The sequence below is a fragment of the Lolium perenne genome, chromosome 3 (genome assembly GCF_019359855.2).
Source record: "Lolium perenne isolate Kyuss_39 chromosome 3, Kyuss_2.0, whole genome shotgun sequence".
Classification (NCBI taxonomy): Eukaryota; Viridiplantae; Streptophyta; class Magnoliopsida; order Poales; family Poaceae; genus Lolium; species Lolium perenne.
In genome coordinates, this window is record NC_067246.2 from 318,721,441 (window position 1) to 318,743,145 (window position 21,705).

The 21,705-nt window shown below is 49.2% G+C and overlaps 1 protein-coding gene and 1 pseudogene across 1 annotated transcript; both read left to right on the plus strand.

Annotated features, from left to right (window-relative positions):
• Nucleotides 1–11,285: 11,285 nt before the first annotated feature.
• On the plus strand, nt 11,286–13,240 carry LOC127340342 (uncharacterized). The gene is made up of 3 exons (XM_051366105.1): nt 11,286–11,674; nt 12,560–12,566; nt 12,721–13,240. Exons 1-3 carry the CDS (start codon nt 11,305–11,307, stop codon nt 13,238–13,240), a joined length of 897 nt encoding a protein of 298 aa, XP_051222065.1. The 5' UTR covers nt 11,286–11,304.
• Nucleotides 13,241–20,111: 6,871 nt separating this feature from the next.
• Nucleotides 20,112–21,490, plus strand: LOC139838260 (uncharacterized; annotated as a pseudogene).
• The last annotated feature ends 215 nt before the right edge of the window (nt 21,491–21,705 follow it).

Consider the following 21,705-nt stretch of genomic DNA (forward strand, 5'->3'; position numbering starts at 1 on the left):
CAAGTTGCTCTGTAGCTGAGAGGTGTGGAGAACGGGTGCGTCCTCTGATTGACGACATGTCATAGCATCGGGAGTGGACTACTGTTCTGCCCTCCTCTTCACGATGTGAGCTCCTCCGTCTCTTCCTTTGTCCAGCTGCGGTGCCGGGACTTTCACGGATGCTTTCTCGCATGCCTCTGGGCGAGGTCTCTAAGGTTGCTGCCGAAGGGATACCCTCCTGAGGCACGACCTTTGAGTGGGACGCACCGGCGCCGGGGAGGCGAAGAAAACCTCCGGAGTCGATGACGAAGTGAACGCCACCGAAAATAGCTTCCGCGTTGCGAGACGATGCCATAGGGTTCGGGTGAAGCTCTTCGCGGTACGGTACGAATTCAAAGGATCCGCAGCGGACCGGATCTCTTGGCTTTGCTGGCGTCGGCGACTCAAGTAAGAACGCCGCAGACGTAACTGGTGCTGCCGATGACCTGCCTTGTGCCGACAGGCTTCCCACAGACGGCGCCAATTGTCGAGGGTACTCCTCGCCAATGCCCTCCGATAGGGGCTTAGGGTTGACGGAATCCTGTAGGCTGACACGAGACATCGGTTCACAGACAAGCGGGGAGAGCAATTTACCCAGGTTCGGGGCCCTCGATGAGGTAAAACCCTTACGTCCTGCCTGTCTGTTCTTTGATTATGAGAATAATGGGTTACAATGGGGTGCCGAATAGTTCGGCTGAGGTCTAGGCGAGATTGCTGTTGCTAGGGTTACCTAGCTCTAAGCTTTTCCTGGCTAAGATTGCTAAGATTGTTCGTGTCCCCTCGACAGCCCCTCTCCTGGCCTTTATATAGGAGACCAGGTCTCAAGAGGTCTAACCGGATACGACTAGATTTACAGTAGTTTAGATCCAATCTTTCTTTGTTTGTTCGCTTCCTTGTCTTGCCCGTCAAGGGATCTTCTGGTGCGCCGACCTAGTGGCCCATCTAGCCTTCGGGTGTCTTCATGGGCCTCCAGTTGGTCAATACAGGATAGGGCAACGTCGGTTACTCGAAGGGTAATGCCCACGTCAGATGATTTGCGACGCATCGTAGACCGAACTCGAAAATTCGGGCTGAGAATGAATCCAAAGAAGTGTGCCTTTGGTGTGACGGCCGGTCAGTTCCTAGGTTTTTTGGTTCATGAACGAGGAATTGAGATCGGCCTGAAAAGTCAGGAGGCAGTACGTACCATGCAGCCACCTACCACGAAGAAGGAACTCCAACGTCTTATCGGCAAGATCAACTTCATCCGGCGGTTCATCTCTAATCTGTCAGGACGAATTGAGCCGTTCATGGCGTTGGTGAAGATCAAATCTGATGACGAGTTTCACTGGGGGCAGAACATCAGCAAGCGTTTGACGAGATTAAGCGCTATCTAACAACGCCGCCTGTGCTAGTTCCACCCCAACAAGACATGCCGTTCTATATCTACTTATCAGTAGCTGACACGTCCATCGCTTCAGTAGTGGTGCAACTCTATGAGGGTGTTGAAAAGGTCGTTTTTTACCTCAGCAGAAGAATGTTGGATGCAGAGACAAGGTATCCTGAGGTCGAGAAGTTATGCCTCTGCCTATTCTTCACCTGTACCAAGCTTCATCACATCCTATTGACGGCAGAGATCATCGTCATATGCAAGTCAGACGTTGTCAAGCACATGCTGTCGGCTCCTATTTTGAAAGGCCGACTTGGTAAGTGGATGTTTGCGTTATCGGAGTTCGATCTCCGGTATCAGCCTGCGAAAGCATTCAAGGGACAAGCGTTGGCCGATCTCATAGCTGAACGGATCAACACTAATATAGCAGCACTATCTATACGTGCATGGGCTATGTTCTTCGATGGATCGGCTTGTGACGATGGTTGTGGCATCGGCATTTGGCTCGTGTCGCCTCGGGGGGCAACATATTCCTTCTCCATCAGGCTATCTACCCCTTGTACTAACTATGTCGCTGAGTATGAGGCAGTACGCAAGGGAATGGAGTTGCTTCTGTAAGCCGGGGCAGAGGCGGTGGAGCTTTTTGGAGACTCGAAGCTGGTGATCTCCCAGCTCACGGACGAATACAAGTGCGAGAGTGAGTCACTCTTCCCATATTGGATGGAATGTCGTGAGCTGATGACACAATTTCGGTACATCAACTTCAACTGGGTCCCAAGATCTCAGAATACCGAGGCCAATGATCTCGCACAGATGGCGTCAGGATACAAGGACATACCAGATGGGTCAGAAGTTCAGGTACAGTTCCTGGAACAGGATGACTGGAGAGCCGATATCTTCAATTACTTGAAGGATTCGGCTCGGGGGGCACCTAAACGGATAAGGTACAAGGCCATGAAATATGTCCTTATAGGAGACGACATGTTCTACAGGACGTTGGAAGGGTTATTACTCAAATGCCTGGGACCAACTGAGTCTAATCGGCTCTTACATGAGGTGCATGAAGGCGCCTGTGGAACTCACCAATCGGCTCATAAGATGAAGTGGCTGATCAGGCGATCAGGGTTTTATTGGCCCACTATGCTTGAGGATTGCTTCAAGTACTACAAGGGATGCCAAGCATGTCAGATGTTTGGGAAGATTCAGATGGTACCCGCATCAGCGATGAACCCCATCATCAAGCCTTGGCCATTTCGAGGTTGGGGCATGGATATGATCGGCAAAATCCATCCTGCGTCGAGCAAAGGCCACGAGTGGATTCTGGCCATTACAGATTACTTCACCAAATGGGTGGAGGCCGTCCCTATGAAGAAGGTAAAATCGGAAGATGTTATCAAATTTGTGAAGGAACACGTCATTTATAGGTTCGGGATTCCTCAAACCATCACGACCGATGGAGGTTCGGTCTTCATCTCTAAAGAATTCAGAAAGTTCTGCGATGACATGGGAATTAAGCTGATCCGATCATCTCCATACTATGCTCAAGCCAACGGGCAAGCTGAAGCGTCCAATCAGAGCCTGATCAAGCTGATTAAGAGGAAGATTGACGAGAACCCTAGGGTTTGGCATGAAACATTGTCATAAGCCTTGTGGGCCTATCGCATGTCATGCCATGGAGCTATAAAAACTTCGCCATACCAGCTCGTGTATGGGCAGGAAGCCGTATTGCCTTGGGAAATTACGGCTGGATCAAGACGTGTCACGTTTCAGAATGATCTAACGGCTGAAGAATATGCAGCCCTGATGAGTGATACTATTGAGGATGCAACGGAACTTAGACTTTGGTCCTTGGAGAAGATTAAAGAGAACAAAGCCAGGGTGGCTCGTGCATACAATAAGAAGGTGAGACCAAAGGAGTTTCAAGTTGGTGATCTAGTATGGGAAGCTATGTTGCCATTAGGAACCAAGGATAAAGCATATGGCAAATGGTCTCCTAATTGGCACGGTCCATACAAAGTTGTCCAGGTTTTGAAGGGTAATGCATACATGCTTGAACAGCTGAATGGTGTTAAGTTCCCAGCAGCCGTCAATGGTCAACACCTCAAGAAATATTTCCCAAGCATGTGGGACGATGGACAGTGAAACATGGGGGCCGATGTATAAAATCGGCCAGCAAAAAAAAATTCTTATATGCAAATCACAGCCGATGCGCAGACATCGACTTGAGAAATATGGATACAAGTACAGCCGATGCACGGACATCGACTTTAGAACAATAAAAAAGCCGATGCAGGGCCATCGACTCTAGAGGAATAAGCAATGGAGCAGGTTAACGGATCAGTTCATGCCAGAGTCCATGGCATTTGAGAGGATTCTCTCATTGGATTGTTAAGTAGTTGAATCTGTGCGATTGAAGGATGGCGTGGACACGAATTGGATCTGTTGGACCGCGTGAATAGACAACTGGTTTGGCCTTAAAGCGTGTTTATGGTACAAGCCGATGCCCTGCCATCGGCTCTTTATGCATTGACTTCGTTTGGCAATCGGCAAAATTAACGGGAAAGCAAAATTAATAGAGGAATATTTTCTTCATTAATAAAGGATTTCTAACAAAGAAAGAGCCGATTGCTCAAAGGAGGAAGAACAAAAGAGAGGCCTATCGGCCAATCTGCTACTACTACTAGACCTATACTAGTAGATCCTATTCTACGGGTCGTCGCTGCCCTCGTCGTCGTCCTCGGAGCTCTCGTCGGCGCTGCTGCCGGTGGGCTCCTCGTCGCTGCTCCAGTGGCCCTCATTGGGGGCCTCCTCATCTTCATCATCGTCGTCATCGTCGTCGACTGACCCGGCGTGGAAGCGCTTCGCCGGTGGGTAATCCTCGAGGGAGTCGTCGTCATCTTCTTCCTCATCTTCCTCGGAGGAAGTGTAGTCATCCCAGGAGAACGAGTCGTCCTCGCTCTCCGATTCCAGTTCTTCATCGGCGAGGAACTGGAGGTCTTCATCTCCGCTGGTCAAGGACTTGTCGTCCTCGGACCAGACAGAGGAGGCGTGGTCCTCCTGGTCCCACTCCTCTGGGGCGCGCTCGTCGTGCGCCGCCATCGGATCCCACTCCGGCGTGGGTTCGCGGGAGGAGGAGGAGGAGGAGGAGAAGGACTGGGAGGAGAGATCCGACGAGGCGGAGGAGGATGAGGAGGAAGACATTGCTAATGAGATTGGGGTTTCTTGGTGCCGATGGCCAGAACAGAGCAAGGGGATGAAGTGGCGAACTGTTTGGAGTGGTTAAATAAAGGGGATATAGTGGAGATTCAATGCCACAGCAGTTTCCGAGGAAGTGGTGCCAAAGAAAGAAAATAAAAACAACGGTCAAATCACGCAGAGAAGTTGAGAAGGCAAGGCATCATGATGAAGAATACTGTGACGGTTCTGCTCTGCCACGACATGACCCGACGAAGAAAAAGCAGAGTGGTTTTGGAATTATCATTTCCAAAACCAGGGGGGCATGTGTTATCACCAGAATTTGACCGGATCGGAGGCGGGCCGTAATTAAAGATGGGCTTGAAGAATATACACGAAAGATATACATGAATCGGCCTTGTACACGAAGTTTGGGCTAGTTTGCCCGTGTATCTGTAAATATAGTAGGATACGTGTCGGTTAGGTAGAATTTGGCTCGTACACGGTTGGGATTATTCCCACGTTAGAAAGTCTACGGACTATAAATATGTATCTAGGGTTATTGAGATAAACAACAATCACGTTCACCACAAACCAATCTAGGCGCATCGCCAGCCCCTTGTTTCGAGGGTTTCTTCCGAGTAAGCATCATGCTGCCTAGATCGCATCTTGCGATCTAGGCAGTATACGTTTATTCGTTATTCATGCGTTGCTCGTGCTGAAGCCTTGTTGATGGCGAGCAACGTAGTTATCATAGATGTGCTAGGGTTAGCATTGTTTTACCGTGTTATATGCTTTTATCCATGCAACCCTTAGACATCTAGCCGCCTTTACACCTATCTTAGGTGTAAGGGCGGCACCTTGCTTGATCATTGTTTAGTAGATCCGATCCGTTATGATTGCTCCTTGTTCTTCAAGGATTAGTTTAATATCTGCATAGTTAGGCCTTGCAAACGGGTTGAAGGATCCAGTGGCACGTAGGGTGTAGTTTGCTAGCCCTAGATAAGATGTTCCGGGAATCAACTTCATGTTGGTTTTTAGGCCTTATCTAGGGCTGGTTTATTATCATCTTGCGTGGCTGCCAGGCTCAATCACGCGTAGGATGTTCCGATTATGCGGTGAAAACACTAAATCGTCGTAGGTCGTTTTAGCTTTATATTGATCAAGCAGGACCACCATGTGATCGTAGACCTCATACGAATCATGGGTGGATCGGCTCCTTGAGCCGATTCACAGGACAACCTGAGAGCCGATCGAGGCTCGTATTTAATGTTTACGTGTATGCCATGCAGGAAACTAAGCGAAGCAAATCCATCACCTTCCTGACCAGGTATAGGTCAGGTGGCACGCCCTTGCACCAGCATCGGGACGTGTGTACCAGAGGCTTTGCGGGCCGTCGCTCGAGGGACCAGGGCCAGCCGCAGTCCTGGGAGCCTCCCGGCTCTACGTGTTTCCCGTCGCTACTCGCCGGTGGGTTTCTGACGCCAACAACAGTACCATGTTAACATAGAAACAATTCAATCACTTTCTTATATGTCCTGAGGTTCCCATTTTAGCCAGATGACAATTTAAACGAAGTCAGAAAGTCCAGCGGAGCCGCATGGCATTATTTTATGTGTCCCAGTAACCACTCCAAAAGTCGAAATTGTGATACGGCAATTATTTTGGAAAACCCTACACTAACAGGGCTATCACGTCCGGAGTTCTATGGCTTTTATGGCAAATGAGTAGGAAACGGCCTATGACACTGCATAGTATGTCGGAACGAGGAAAGATTTGGCACGTGTGTGGTCCCTGGGATGGGAAGCAAGGCTCCGGGAGTGGATTTCCAATCCGACCCACGGGCGATGGTTTTTTCATTTTCGGGATGCCAAAACGGGTTTTTTTGTGAAGTAACTACATGGGGCGCATTTTAGTATTGCGCGAGACCTCCACGTAGGGGTAGGACACCGCCTTCACACCACATATCACATGCCATATGTGTGCGCTAGCTATCTGGGAATCCATGCAGCTTCCTGCGGTGTCCCCCCGAATCCACTAGAAAGTGACCGGATTTGAACTAGGACTACACTTTCTGTCGCTCAATAAATTCCGGAAAAAATGTTTTTAAGTCTATGAAATATCACTTTATTTGCGTTTTTTTTCCGTTTAGCGCGATGGTAAACGGGTGCACCAACGCGCCCGGTACGGCCATACCGCATCTCCGTGGGGGCCCGTTTTGGCCAAATGGCAATTTAAACGAAGTCAGAAAATCCCGCTGAGCCGCATGGCGTCATTTTATGTGTTCTAGTGACCACTCCAAAAGTCGAAATTAGGATACAACAATTATTTTGGAATACCCTTCACAATCAGGGCTATCACGTCCGGAGTTCTATGGCTTTTAGGGCAAATGAGTAGGAAACGGCCCGTGACACCGCATAGTTTGTCGGAACGAGGCCATATTTGGCACGTGCGTGGTCCCTGGGATGGGAAGCAAGGCCCCGGGAGCGGATTTCCAATCCGACCCATGGGCGATGGTTTTTTCATTTTCGAGGTGCCAAAACGGGTTTTTATTTGTGAAGCAGCTACATGGGGCGCATTTTAGTATTGCGCGAGACCTCCGCGTAGTGGAAGGACACCGCCTTCGCACCACATATCACATGTCATATGTGCGCGCTAGCTATCTGGGAATCCATGCGGCTTCCTGCGGTGTCCCGCCGAATCCGCTGGAAAGTGACCGGATTTGAACTAGGGCTACACATTCCGTCGCTCAATAAATTCCGGGAAAAATGTTTTGGTCTATGACATATCTCTTTATGTGCGAATTTTTTTCCGTTTAGCGCGATGGTAAACGGGTGCACTAGCGCACCCGGTACGGCCATACCGCATCTCCGTGTGGGCCCGTTTTGGCCAAATGGAAATTTAAACGAAGTCAGAAAATCTCGCGGAGCCGCATGGCGTCATTTTATGTGTCCTAGTGACCACTCCAAAAGTCGGAATTAGGATACGGCAATTATTTTGGAATACCCTTCACAATCAGGTCTATCACGTCCGGAGTTCTATGGCTTTTAGGGCAAATGAGTAGGAAACGGCCCGTGACACCGCATAGTTTGTCGGAACGAGACCATATTTGGCACGTGCGTGGTCCCTGGGATGGGAAGCAAGGCCCCGGGAGCGGATTTCCAATCCGACCGATGGGCGATGGTTTTTTCATTTTCGGGGTGCCAAAACGGGTGTTTTTTTGTGAATCAGCTACATGGGGCGCATTTTAGTATTGTGCGAGACCTCCGCGTAGTGGTAGGACACCGCCTTCGCACCACATATCCCATGTCATATGTGCGCGCTAGCTATCTGGGAATCCATGCGGCTTCCTGCGGTGTCCCGCCGAATCCGCTGGAAAGTGACCGGATTTGAACTAGGACTACACATTCCGTCGCTCAATAAATTCCGGGAAAAATGTTTTAGGTCTATGACATATCTCTTTATGTGCGATTTTTTTCCGTTTAGCGCGATAGTAAACGGGTGCACTAGCGCACCCGGTACGGCCATATCGCATCTCCGTGTGGGCCCGTTTTTGCCAAATAGAAATATAAACGAAGTCAGAAAATCCCGCGGAGCCGCATGGCGTCATTTTATGTGTCCTAGTGACCACTCCAAAAGTCGGAATTAGGATACGGCAATTATTTTGGAATACCCTTCATAATCAGGGCTATCACGTCCGGAGTTCTATGGCTTTTAGGGCAAATGAGTAGGAAATGGCCCGTGACACCGCATAGTTTGTCGGAACAAGGCCATATTTGGCACGTGCGTGGCCGCTGGTATGGGAAGCAAGGCCCAGGGAGCGGATTTCTAATCCGACCCATGGGCGATGGTTTTTTTCATTTTCGTGGTGCCAAAACGGGCTTTTTTGTGAAGCAGCTACACGGGGCGCATTTTAGTATTGCGCGAGACCTCCGGGTAGTGGTAGGACACCGCCTTCGCACCACATATCACATGCCATATGTGCGCGCTAACTATCTGGAAATCCATGCGGCTTCATACGGTGTCCCGCCGAATCCGCTGGAAAGTGACTGGATTTGAACTAGGGCTACACTTTCCGTCGCTCAATAAATTCTAGGAAAAATGTTTTTAAGTCTATGAAATATCACTTTATTTCCGAATTTTTTTCCGTTTAGCGCGATGGTAAACGGGTGCACCAGCGCGCCCGGTACGGCCATACCGCATCTCCGTGGGGGGGGGCGTTTTGGCCAAATGGCAATTTAAAAGAAGTCAGAAAATACCTCGGAGCCGCATGGCGCCATTTTATGTGTCCTAGTAACCACTCCAAAAGTCGGAATTAGGATACGTCAATTATTTTGAAAAACCCTTCACAATCAGGGCTATCACGTCCGGAGTTCTATGGATTTTAGGGCAAATGAGTAGGAAACGGCCCGTGACACCGCATAGTTTGTCGAAACGAGTCCATATTTGGCACGTGCGTGGTTCCTAGGATGGGAAGCAAGGCCCCAGGACCGGATTTCCAATCCGACCCATGGGCGATGGTTTTTTCATTTTCAGGGTGCTAAAACGGGTTTTTTGTGAAGCAGCTACATGGGGCGCATTTTAGTATTGCGCGAGACCTCCGTGTAGTGGTAGGACACCGCCTTCACACCACATATCACATGCTATATGTGCGCGCTAGCTATCTGGAAATCCATGTCGTTTCCTGCGGTGTCCCGCCGAATCCGCTCGAAAGTGACCGGATTTGAACTAGGGCTACACTTTCCGTCGCTCAATAAATTCCGGGAAAAATGTTTTTTAGGTCTATGACATATCACTTTATGTGCGATTTTTTTCCGTTTAGCGCGATGGTAAACGGGTGCACCAGCGCGCCCGGTACGACCATACCGCATCTCCGTGGGGGCCCGTTTTGGCCAAATGGCAATTTAAACGAAGTCAGAAAATCCCGCGGAGCCGCATGACGTCATTTTATGTGTCCTACTAACCACTCCAAAAGTCGGAATTAGGATACAGCAATTATTTTGGAAAACCCTTCACAAACAGGGCAATCACGTCCGGGGTTCTATGGCTTTTTAGGGCAAATGAGTAGGAAACGGCCAGTGACACTGCATAGTTTGTCAGAACGAGGCCATATTTGGCACGTGCGTGGTCCCTGGGATGGGAAGCAAGGCCCCGAGAGCGGATTTCCAATCCGATCTATGGGTAATGGATTTTTCATTTTCGGGGTGCCAAAACAGTTTTTTTTGTGAAGCAGCTACATGGGGCGCATTTTAGTATTGCGCGAGACCCCCGCGTAGCGGTAGGACACCGCCTCCGTACCATATATCACATGTAATATGTACGCGCTAGCTATCTGGGAATCCATGCGGCTTCCTGCGGTGTCCCGCCGAATCCGCTGGAAACTGATCGGATTTGAACTAGGGTACACTTTCCGTCGCTCAATAAATTCCACAAAAAATGTTTTTAGGTCTATAACACATCACTTTATGTGCTAATTTTTGTCCCGTTTAGTGTGTTAGCGAACGGTGCACCTGCCCGTCCGATACGGCCATTTCGCATCTCCCGAGGGGGCCGTTTTGGCCACATGGCAAATTGGGAGTCATATTTGGATTCCTCTAATCTTTAGGTTCAAATGATGATATGGATGTTATATTTAGATTCCTCTCATTTTTCTGATCGATTTAGACATATTATTTGTGGAATTTCGATTTTCCGATTTAAAGATATTAATTATTCCATATTAAATAGAAAAAAGACCAAAAATAAAATCATTTTATTGTTATTTGAATTCAATATTATTATTACTTATATATTCATTGTTGTCTACTTAAGTAATTATCTGGGATTCAAAAATAAAGAGGTGTGCACCACTGTTCAAGGGTTAATAGGGATGATATGCTATTATTATCAGCAGGAGGTGTCAATTCTATAATGAAAGCTCTGAGAAGTTTAACCATAATTGTAATTTGATCTAAGATTAAGTGTATTTAGAGTTAAAAAAGTGTATTGGGTGAAAGATAAACAAGTAAAAAAACGAAAAAAGAAAAAATGTGTAAAAGAAATTAAAATTTTAAAAAATTTAAAAGTCTATGTCGACGGTTTTGCCGTCGGCATATAGAAAAAAAATATTTTTTTGAATTTTTTTGGAAAAGGAAAATTTAATTTTTTAAAAAGTCTATGCCGAGGGTTTTGCCGTCGGCGTAGCGCCAAGGACCGGGCTACACCGATGGAGATAGTGGCTTTAGAGTTAGACGCCGGGGAGCTATGCCGAGGGCGGCTCTCGGCGTAGCCTACGCCGCGACCAAAGCAGGCTACGCCGAGTGATCCCGGCCCTCGGCATATAGCCTCATTCGTGTAGTGAATTGCTAAGCTGCTCACAACAACCTTTAGGCTACCCACGATCAACATCTGGCATCAGCGTGGTGTGGCAATACATTTACATACTGGGACAAAATATTTGCAGTTTGCCTCGATCTGAAACCAAGGCGAAGACTCTTGGTCTAAAAGCTGGAGCTGACCTTTTTTTTTAGCGGATCTACTGACAGCTTTTTATTTTTATTTCAAGGTCTCTCGATTTAGCCTAGCCCAGACCAAGTATATATATTGGCTATAACCCAGCCCACGTGAGAGGCCAGCCAAATTCTTTTCCTCAGACCACCTCACCTCCGCCCGTCCGCCGTCACCACTCGCCGGCACGACGGCACCACCACGACTCCTACTGCTTTGCTCCTGGGACAGATCAAATGATCTCCCAACCAGCGACCATGGCGGAGGCCACAAGACCACGATCTAAGCTTCTCAATCGGGGCCTCCCTGATGAGATCGTGATATGGGAGATCCTCCTCCGCCTGCCCCCCGAATCCGTCCTCCGCTGCCGCGCTGTCTGTCGCGCTTGGCGCCTCGCCACTTCTACCCGCGACTTCCTCCTCGCCCACCACCGCCGCCAGCCCTCCCTACCTATCATCTGTGGCTACGGAGACCGCCGAAACATTCTCGTATTAGATCACCGGGCCACCGACGGTCAGCTCCAACGTGTCGCCCGGCTAGACAACACCTTTTATCCTAAGGCCTCCTTTGACGGCCTCCTTATTCTCTCCAAGTATGACATGAATGGTGCCCTCGTCTTCTCCGTCTGTAACCCTGTCACGCGTTGACGGCGCTAGCACTAGCTAGCTCTTCTCTCACTCACCTCACGGACAGAGGTAGAAGAAAGGCAATGGACACAGTAGAGATTTTCTCCTCGTTGCTACACGAACAGCCGAGCTCTTTTCTCTTTTCTACACACGCCTTGCAACTAACACAGGGATTACATCCGGTTTTATAGCCTGGGCTACGCAGCGTCCACGCAAGCCACACTAACCACGCGCATGCTCTGGCTCACGATCACGCTCACATCGCGCACGTATTTAGCGACCCAGTCTCCTCCAACGTGAGCCACTGCTCATCCGCGCAAGACTTGGGCGTCTTCCGCTGCGCCCGCTGCGCCGTCTCCGTCGCGCACACGATCGGAGAACCCAGACTAAACCTGACTAGCATGCCGGCCAAACCAGCGACTAGACGACCCGACCTAAACCAAAACGGTGAACACCAACGCGAGCACAGACTCACGCGTCACCGGAAACGCACGCACGCGCCGGATACAAGTGTCACGGTTTATTTGCTAACACGCGTCAGCATGCTTTCCTTGGGCAACTGTCAGGGTTCAGTTTAGAGCAATTTCAATAGTGTAGCCAGTTGCTGGCTATAAGCCAATTGCCATGTCATCTATAGCCAACTTAGAGCCAACATATACAATAGTGAGCAATAAAAATGTAGTATTTTATCAATGTATGACCCACCTTTCACTCTCACAAAATGCCTAGGAGCACGTGCTAGAGCTGGCTCTTGCATAAGAGCCCACTCTTCTTCTCTCTCCCCCTCTCTCTCCTCCAACTAAGCACTAATATACTAGTTTAATCCTTATAGCTAGCTGACTAGGACTTATTGTACTTGCTCTTATTGGGAATGTACTTCCACCAGCCTACAGGTGAGTACCGGTTGTTGTTGTATGGGAGCAGCCACAAAGAGTCGACTGTCGGACACCTATTAAACAAATTTGGTTGCTATGTCTTCGCTTTGGGCTCCGACCAGCCACCAAGATACATTGGAGCACAGGGCGCACCTTCCTATTTGACCTATAGGTCAAGTGTCCTAGTCCGTGATGGGCTGCATTGGTACTCGGTGGAGCAAAGGCAACCGATATTGGTATTCGACACCACATCCGAGTTGTTCAGGCATATGTGTGCTCCAGTTGTTTCCATTAAGTCGTACATCTTCGAGATGGATGGCACGCTCGGCATCTATAGCCGTGACAACGCCATGGGAAATGTAGATATATGGGTGTTGCAGAACTACGAAGGCGAGGTTTGGGACTGCAAGTACCGCGTCAAATTGCCGATGGTAGACATCTCGGGGCAATTGGGATTGTCGATTGACTACTGGGCTGTTAAGGCTATGTTGGTGGACAGTGACGTCCTCTTGATGGTTATGTATGGCCAGTGTGTGTGTTACGTTGATACTGATGGCAAACTGATTGCTAGCTTCCGTCGCAATCGCCAACCTTTACATGATTGCCAAGGTTGGCTCAAACAAAGTCTTGTTCAGCATACATTCTTCACTGCATTAAAAGGATATTCTGTGAACTCTTGGCCTTTCGTCTGACGGCTGTTGAATGAGGTGGTTCTTCTCAACTGCCAAGCCATCCTAGCCCCATGAGGTGCAACATTTATGGATTGGATGAAGTATGATCTTGTTAGCTTCTTTTTTAGCATTGTTGTGCATAAGGTTATGATCAAAATCTTAACGTTATGTGGTTGCATGAAATCTGTGCTTATTTTGATACCCTTTTAGGTTGAAGTGACTACCTCTTGTGTTGGTGCTAAAATTACAAGTATTGGGATTTTGAATTGATTTTGCTTTGCTTTACTTTACTTATCTAGTAGTTCACACTAGTACTCAGATAACCGCCAGCAATCTATATGCGTCATGTCCATATTCTTTGAACTGAAGAACTGAACTTACATTTTTTTTCCTTTTGGTTTTCTTAATAGTCAATATTTAGGGGTGTTTCCTATTTCCACTCGCTATTGTAGCTGATGACGACGGTGTGATTATAGCATCCTCGGCTGTCTCGGGTGTTGAATAAGCATTGTCCTTTAGAGAAGCTAGGAAGGCAATGGTGATCCGCAGGATGCGTGGCTGGAGGTCGCCCTGCAGGATTTCCTATTAAACCCCCACCCGGAGTATGTATTGTTGTTTGAGAGTTAGTAAATATCTACCAGCTTTTTTAAAAGACTAGCAGAAGTGCCTGTGCGTTGCATCGGGAGAAAAATCGGTCCGTTGCAACAGGATATTAAAAATACTGTATTTTAAATACATATATGCCTTCTTCATCGGGCACGGTCCCACCATCGGTGGTACGTAGCTGATAATTAAAGCTGCAACTTGTGGTGTGTTGCCATGGATTGATTTTATTATTAAAAAAATTTATGCCAAAAATGATTTTACTATTTCAAGTGTTGAAACTTCATGGGATAGCCTCACAAAAAGAATATGACAATTACTAATAGGAACAGGTCGGCAAGGCAGCTTTGTACAAGTACGATATCATAAATATCACATATTTTGAATGGTGAGGTATCATATCGAATAGTCAAAGAGATACACTTTGATAGAAAAATCGTAAGAAAATATTACTGCTAATTCTTGTAATTATTTAACTTAGCTCTAAATAAACATTGATTTAAGATCTAGAAAAGAAAGTGGCATTATGAGTTTAAAAATACCTCAAGTAAATGATCCAAAATATTATTTATGTATTCTTCTCCAGCAACATACTTCTTCATATTGTCAGTAGAGATGTCCCAGCAAAAAGTGATGTTCAAATCGATCACATGTAAGGGATTCCTTGTCCGCGGATTGATAGGCTGAAACAACGGTAATTTTTAGAACTTGCCAAACTTGCGTTGGCATCAATCAGTAGTTTCATAACGTCAATGTGTTCCTCCGTCCATATTAGACACATGTGGTTTCCATTTGTCTTCAAGAAAATTCGACCGGTTTTTTTTTAAAGAAAAAGCTTCTGATATTTTATGAGTCCCACGTTGTGTACTTGTGGAACCCAAGTAGGAGAGAACACATGGCCAATTGTATGGCACTGCAATTGTAGAAGCTATCCGATCATTTGTAACCGCATACTTTGTATGTGCTATTGTTAGTGTAGGTAATTGTTGTCAGCTGCTCACATTCAGCGTCAATTTTGTGTGGCTGGCATGGCATGTTGGGAGAGAGACAGAGTGAGCAATACACTCTCCTGCAATCAAACTGGTGAGTATTGCAGCAGAATATTTATAAGCGAGTCTCTTTACCTTAACGAATTAAACTGTATCCTGTTCCCTTCGGTGCAAGCTCGCTGGTGTAGGTGAATGGCCAGACAGCGTTCTGTTTGGGTCATCGATGCCGGTGGTGGCCATCCTCGCTCCTCAGCAGGTTCCAGGTTTGTTCGATCTAGACAAGGGGATGTTCGGGTTCAGTGGGCTGCTCTGCCATATCCGCACCGGATACAACAACTTCAGCTTCACTTCACCATGTCGGAGAATTTCTTAATTGGCGCCACACTCGCATCTGTACTCCATGTACTGCCGTTTTGTTCCGGCGGTTTGAGTTGCAGCTAGCGCGTTTACTTGTCGTGTGCCAATGAAATAAATGTGTTTTCTTTCAGTAGACACTATAAATAAGAATTCAAAATCAATGCATCTGCTACTCAAATTGATTTCAATTATATGTGGTTGCTTTAACCAGGTTACTGGGTACTACTGATAGCTATGGAAGTAATCCCTGATGTTCGATCTTAACTTCTTAACAGCATATAAGCTGAAGAATATAGTCTGAATCCATAAGCAGAAGAAAGGTCTGTCCTTACCAGGTTCAAGTACCAGATCGTGTAATTGCCAGCCATATCGAACAGAACATCACCATGAAGAAAAAGGGATCCGCCAAGCCACAGGCTGAAAACGTGACCATCACTGCTAATGTTTAGAGCCAACCATAGCTGCTACCTCCCTGGACACGAGCCCCGTGTTACCATCTGCACTGCTGTTTATCTTCACCTAAGCTGCTGCATCAGCAAGCCTCACTATTTCCATTTGTGCTCCCGTATCTGTAAGCCAAGACTTATGCTCCCTAAGGCTACGATCAGCTTCAAGTCTACTCGTCAAGTCTACTCGTCTGCGCGGCATCGGTTTCCACTACTCCGTTGTTCACGGCTGCAGCAATCTGCTTAGCCTCAACGTGAAAGCCTCGTTTTCATAAGGAAAATGTTTCCTTTCCTTCGGAGGCTTCGCGCGGCGCGGCCTCCGGCTCCTGCTTGCGACACGCGTCCCTTGTGGGGCCCAGCGACGGATGGCCCGCATCACGCCTAGCCTTATCATTTCACCTTCCTCTCCGTTCGTTCCTTCTCGTTTCTCCAGTAGCACTTGACGTAGATGCGGCCGCCGCCCGCCCGCCCCGACCACCGCGCCGCTGCCTGGAGGACCTCCAGCGCCCGCCTACGGATAGCTCCGCTGGCACGCCTGCCCTGTCTACCTCTCGCGCCGACCCGCCCGCCCCCGCCATGCTCCTTCGCCGACATCGCGCTTCGTCCCGCCTCACCGTGCCGCTGGTGGGATTCGAGTGCGGCGAGGTTGCCAAACTCGATGGTATGTTGATCCCGCTGAGCCGCTTCCTACCGGCAACACTCCCGATGCCCCCTCACAACTGGCGTTGGTTTGCCGGTGCCGGCGGTTGGATTTGGGGGACATCAGTCTGGTGGCGGTGGGCCTCTCTCCAACGAGGCTCTGCTGCTGCTCAGGACCCCGGGAGCAAGAGGAGGAGACGCGGCGCGGCCCGATCGGTGAGGACGCGGCCTGGGCTGCTCGCTGGAGGAGCCGGGTCCGATGTTTGTGGAGATTGCGATCGCGCCGGTGGTGTATGGCGATAATGGAGGCGGCGGCGCAGCGCCATGCGCCCGCTATCGCACGGAGATGGAGGCTGCGAGGGAACACGAAGCGCTAGCCTCCCCGGCGCTCGCCGTCGTCGGAGATGGAGACCACGGCGTCGCCGGAGATGGAGGACATGTGCTGCGAGCCAAGAGCACTTGTTCTGCCACGCGAGATCGCCAGAGCTGCAAAGGCTACGAACGCTACTCGGCGGAGCTGCGATTGAAGGGTGGCGGTGCTGCAAAGGCCTCTCGCCGGAGCTGCAGAGTCTGCTCGCCGGAGCTGCGAGCGAAGGGAACCGGTGTTGCGAAGGCCTATCGCCGGAGCTGCAAAGGCTGCTCCCTGGAGCTGCAAACGCTGCTCGTCAGAGCTACGAGCGAAGGGTGGCAGTGCTGCAAAAGCTACTATCCGGAGATGCAAAGGCTGCTCGCCGGAGCTGCGAGCGAAGGGCGACGCTGCTGCAAACTCTGCTTAACGGAGCTGCAAAGGTCATCCGTGCCTGCTACAAAGACGGTCATGCTTGCTTCAAGAGGGAACTAGCTTCTTCGACGACGAGGAGGTTGGGATGCTGCATATGCTACGGTGGTTGTCTTCTCCCGCAACAACGACTACTGGCGAGTCCTTTTTTATTTTTAATTGAAATCATTTTTTTTGCTTCAATGAAGCAAAAGCGGAGCTTTTGTTTTGCTGCGATGAAGCAAAGTTGGAGGACATGTCTTTTCTTTTCTATTTTTCTAAATGAATCGTTTTTTTGCTTCAACGAAGCAAAAACATGAGGTTTTTTTGCTGCGGCGGAAGCAAACTCAGAGGATAGGTCTTTCCTTTTCTATTTCTAGACGAATAGTTTTTTTCTTCAACGAAGCAAAAGCGGGGAGTTTTCTACTACGACGAAGCATCGTCAGGATTTTGGCTGAACGTGGACACGTGTCGATCAGGGAAGCAGGAGGCTGGAATTTTTTAGTCGAATCGTTTTTGTGCTCCAATGAAGCAAAAGCGGGATATTTTTTGCTGCGACGAAGCATCATCAGGATTTTGGCTGAAAGTGGACACATGTCGATCAGGGAAGCTGGAGGCTGTAAGGAGTTTATCCTCCGGAGGATTCTCAGCAGTGTCCTTTTCATAATGTCGCCAAAAAATGTCATAGCTAATACTCTGTCAGCGTCGATCACCATGCTTAGCGAAGGGACTACTTGGTCCATCTCTTGTGTCTACAGGCCTCAGAGTGAGAGCGAAAAGTTGTTGTTCATTAAGGAACTTAAAGGTCTGAAGGCGACCGCTGAGGATGCCTGGCTTCTTCTTGGCGATTTCAACCTCATCACGAAAGCATCGGATAAGAACAACCTCAACATAAATCGTCGGCTCATTGGAAAATTCCTGGCGGCACGGGATTTTTTTGTCTTGAAAGACATGCGGATGGACGGGCGGCGTTTCACTTGGTCGAATGCTCAAGCGGACCCTGTGCTTACCGAGATCGATCATGTTTTCTGCACCGCCGACTGGGACACCCTTTTCCCGGACGCCTATCTTCATGCCATTACCCCCGCATGCTCCGACCACGCGTCTCTCCTCCTTCAGGGGTCTGTCTCCTCGCCTAGGAAGCATTCTTTCAAGTTCGATGAATTCTGACTTTGTTGCAGGGATTCGAATAAACGGTTTCTGAGGCCTGGAACAAGGATATTTTGGCCTACGACTCCATCCGTCGCATCCACATCAAGCTTGCTCGCACGGCCAAGGCCCTCAAGCGGTGTGGTGTGGCAATACATGTACATACTGGGACATAATATTTGCAGTTTGCAGTGTACCTCGATCTGAAACCAGCGCAAAGTCTCTTCGTCTAAACTGGAGCCGACATTTTTATTTGGGGGATCTACTGGTACGGAGTAGCTTTTTTTTTCGGGGGCTCCCGATTTAGCCCAGACCCAGTACTGTATATCTTGGCTATAACCCAGCCCACCACGCTGATGCCAGTCCCGATTTACCACAACTAGTGAACCACTTCGCTCGCTCCTCCCAGTCCCAGCCGGCGGCCAAGGCGGAGGCCGCAAGAGCACGAGCGGCGCCTCTCCACCGCGGCCTCCCCGATGAGATCTCCATCTGGGAGATACTCGTCCGCCTGCCCCCCAAGGCCCTCCTCCGTTGCCGAGCCGTCTGCTGCGCTTGGCGCCACGCCACCTCCACCGGCGACTTCCTCCTCGCCCACCACGGCCACCAGCCCGCTCTCCCACTCCTGTACGAGTACAACCCAAGCCCGTCCGGCGCGGCCGTAGACCTCATAGCCTTGGACCACCGGGCGGGGATCGCCACCGCCGACAAGCTCCATTCCGTCACACGAATTGGTTTCGAGACCTACATCTACATACATCTGCAGGCCTGCTACGACGGTCTCCTCATCCTCTACACAGAAAGCACGGCGCCTGTCTCTCTGATGGATTGCACTTCTCCGTCTGAAACCTTGCCACTCGTCAATATGCTCCCCTCCCGCTGCTCCGGGGCTACGTGTTAGGTTGATCTCCCACGTATTGACCCAACGGTCGATCACGACCTTGTCTCGCGCCCTGATCGGGGGCGCCCAACCCGTATGGTTGGTGGGCCCCCGTCGCCAGCGCCATATAAAAGAGGTGGGGGCCGGGGCACGGACGCCAAGGTCGTCCGCTGCCGCCCTCCCCACCGACACACCAAACCCTAGACCATTCGATCTGGTGAGGCGCTGTAGCGGCGGGAAGCACCACCGACATCGCCGCCACTCCTCCGTCGCCGCCATGGCAAGCTCCTCGTCGACGAAGACCGACGGTATGCGACTCGACTGTCTCTCATCTAGTACTAGTCCCGGTTAGATGCAATTACTCTCAAGATGCAACAACTAGAGATCCAGTAGATCTAACAATGGTATCAGAGCATGTCTAGTTTGTTGATCTAGTTGAGGTAGAAACCACACGGGATAGAATCGAAAACAGAGAGCTTTAGTTTGTAAATCCTAATCCCAGATCGGTTCCATCCCGAGTAGTAGCATCAATTAGATAAGAGAAAGAAAAAAGGGGGCAGAGAGAGAGGGAGGCGGCATCCATGCCGGCCTCCACCTACCGGCTAGCTCCGGGAAGGGCCCTCCGCTCCGCAGAGGCGCCGTGCCAGGGCACCGCGGCCAATCCCCTCGACGGCGGCGAGCCCACCCGCAAGGGGAACGCGCGCACCGGCGAGAGGGTAGGCTACGGCGCCGACCTGCCCCGCCTCCCCGCGCGACCTCGCGCGACGGCCTGTTTCGACGGCCACCGTCGCCGTCCTCGTCTGGTTCGCGCCGCCGCTGTCGGGTGGTGAGTGAGAGAGGCAGAGAGATGAGGAATGAGGGGTTAGGGTTAGGGCACCGGTGTCGGGCTGGTTTTGTTCGGCCGATCCCGGCGGATAACCGTCTGATGCGATCCGGCGGCCAAGAGTCACCCAGGCCCCGTCGCGGGCCAAAGGGAGAGAAAGGAGAGGCCGTGGGCCATTTTGCTGGGCTCGGCCCGTTCGGGCGCGCTGCAGAGAGAAGCAGAGAGGCCCATCTGGGCCGTTTTGCCTTTTTTTCTCTCTCTCTCCAGTAATTGTTTTCTGTTTTAGTTTTCAGTAAACAGTTTAGTAATAAGCATATATGTAAGATATGAATTTTTTCCTGTGGGTTAAAGTTCGAAAATCAAGTTAAGTTTCCGCTGTGCTAGTAAAGTTGAAGTCATATTATATTGTTTCCTAATTTAATTGGAACCAACGGGAAAATTAAATTAGGAAATGAGAGTTAATTTTGAGTATGATGATTTTATTTAATGACCAACGTTGTTAATAAAATTGTATTCCACAAGATTCAGAATTATCATTATTGGTTCTATTTCTGCCCAACGGTGATGTAGAATTAATATTGAGAAGTGCCATGTTTTAATGTGACCAACGTTGAATTAACTCATTTTGATGAAAATTTTGTTTCAGGAAATCCTATGAGTTTTATCTCGGCTATTGAGCCCCTCAATGGAGGGAACTATGGCTCGTGGCGAGAGAAGGTTGAGATGGGGCTTGCTTTGCTTGACCTCGACTTGGCACTGATAGAGGCTTGTCCCATAGAACCTAAGGACCCCGTAAGGGGCGACAAAGAAAGTGAAGATGACTTCAACAAAAGGGTTCTTGACCATGGACCAAAAAGAATGAAGTACGATCTTGATCGTGCTAAGTGGGACTCGTCCAACAGAAAGTGCTTGATGGTGATCAAGAGCTCCATTTTGGAGGCTATAAGGGGAGCAATCCCACAGTGTGACACCGCCAGTGAGTACCTGAAAAAGGTAGAGAGTCAGTTTACTGGGTCTTCCAAGGCCTATGCTAGCACTCTCATAAGAAAGCTTGTCACTACCAAGTACACTAGTGGTGGAGTAAGGGATCACATATTGAGGATGAGCCATATGTCTTCCTCAAGTCTATGGAGATGGAGCTTCCAGAACAGTTCGTCATCCATCTGATCTTTGCCTCACTCCCAAAAGAATTTGAGACTTTTGCTGTGAACTACAATGCACAGCCAGAAAAGTGGGCCATTGAGAAGATGATTGCCATGTGTGTGCAAGAAGAAGAGAGGATCAAGGGGCAATCTGGTGATTCTGTCAATTACCTAAGCCCAACCAAGAAGAGGAACTTTCAGAGTTTTCAGAGTTCCAATCCACAAGGGAAACCTCAGTGGAATCCTCCTCCGCCTAAGCCGCATGGCAAGGCTCAAGATCACCAGCCGCATGAAGAGGTGGCCAAGGACACTTGCAAGTGGTGCAAGGAAAAGGGCCACTACCAGAAAGACTGTGTGGCATTCCTGAAACATCTGTGCAAGAAAGGTGAGGATTTAATTACATTTGTAGATGAATCCTTATTTTTAAGTTATGCAAAATCTACTTGGTGGATTGACTCAGGTGCAACTGTTCATGTTGCAAATTCATGACGGGATTCCGTATGAGATAGACCCTGCAAAGAGGAGAACGATGCATTAAAGTAGCAAACGGCGTCCAAGCTGAAGTCGAAGCCATAGGAGATCTCCCATTAGTATTAGCTAATGGCTTTGTACTTTTATTAGTAGATGTGCTTTATGTACCCTCTTTGCATCGGAACTTAATAAGTGTATCGCGCTTAGATGATGATGGTTTTGCTTGCCATTTT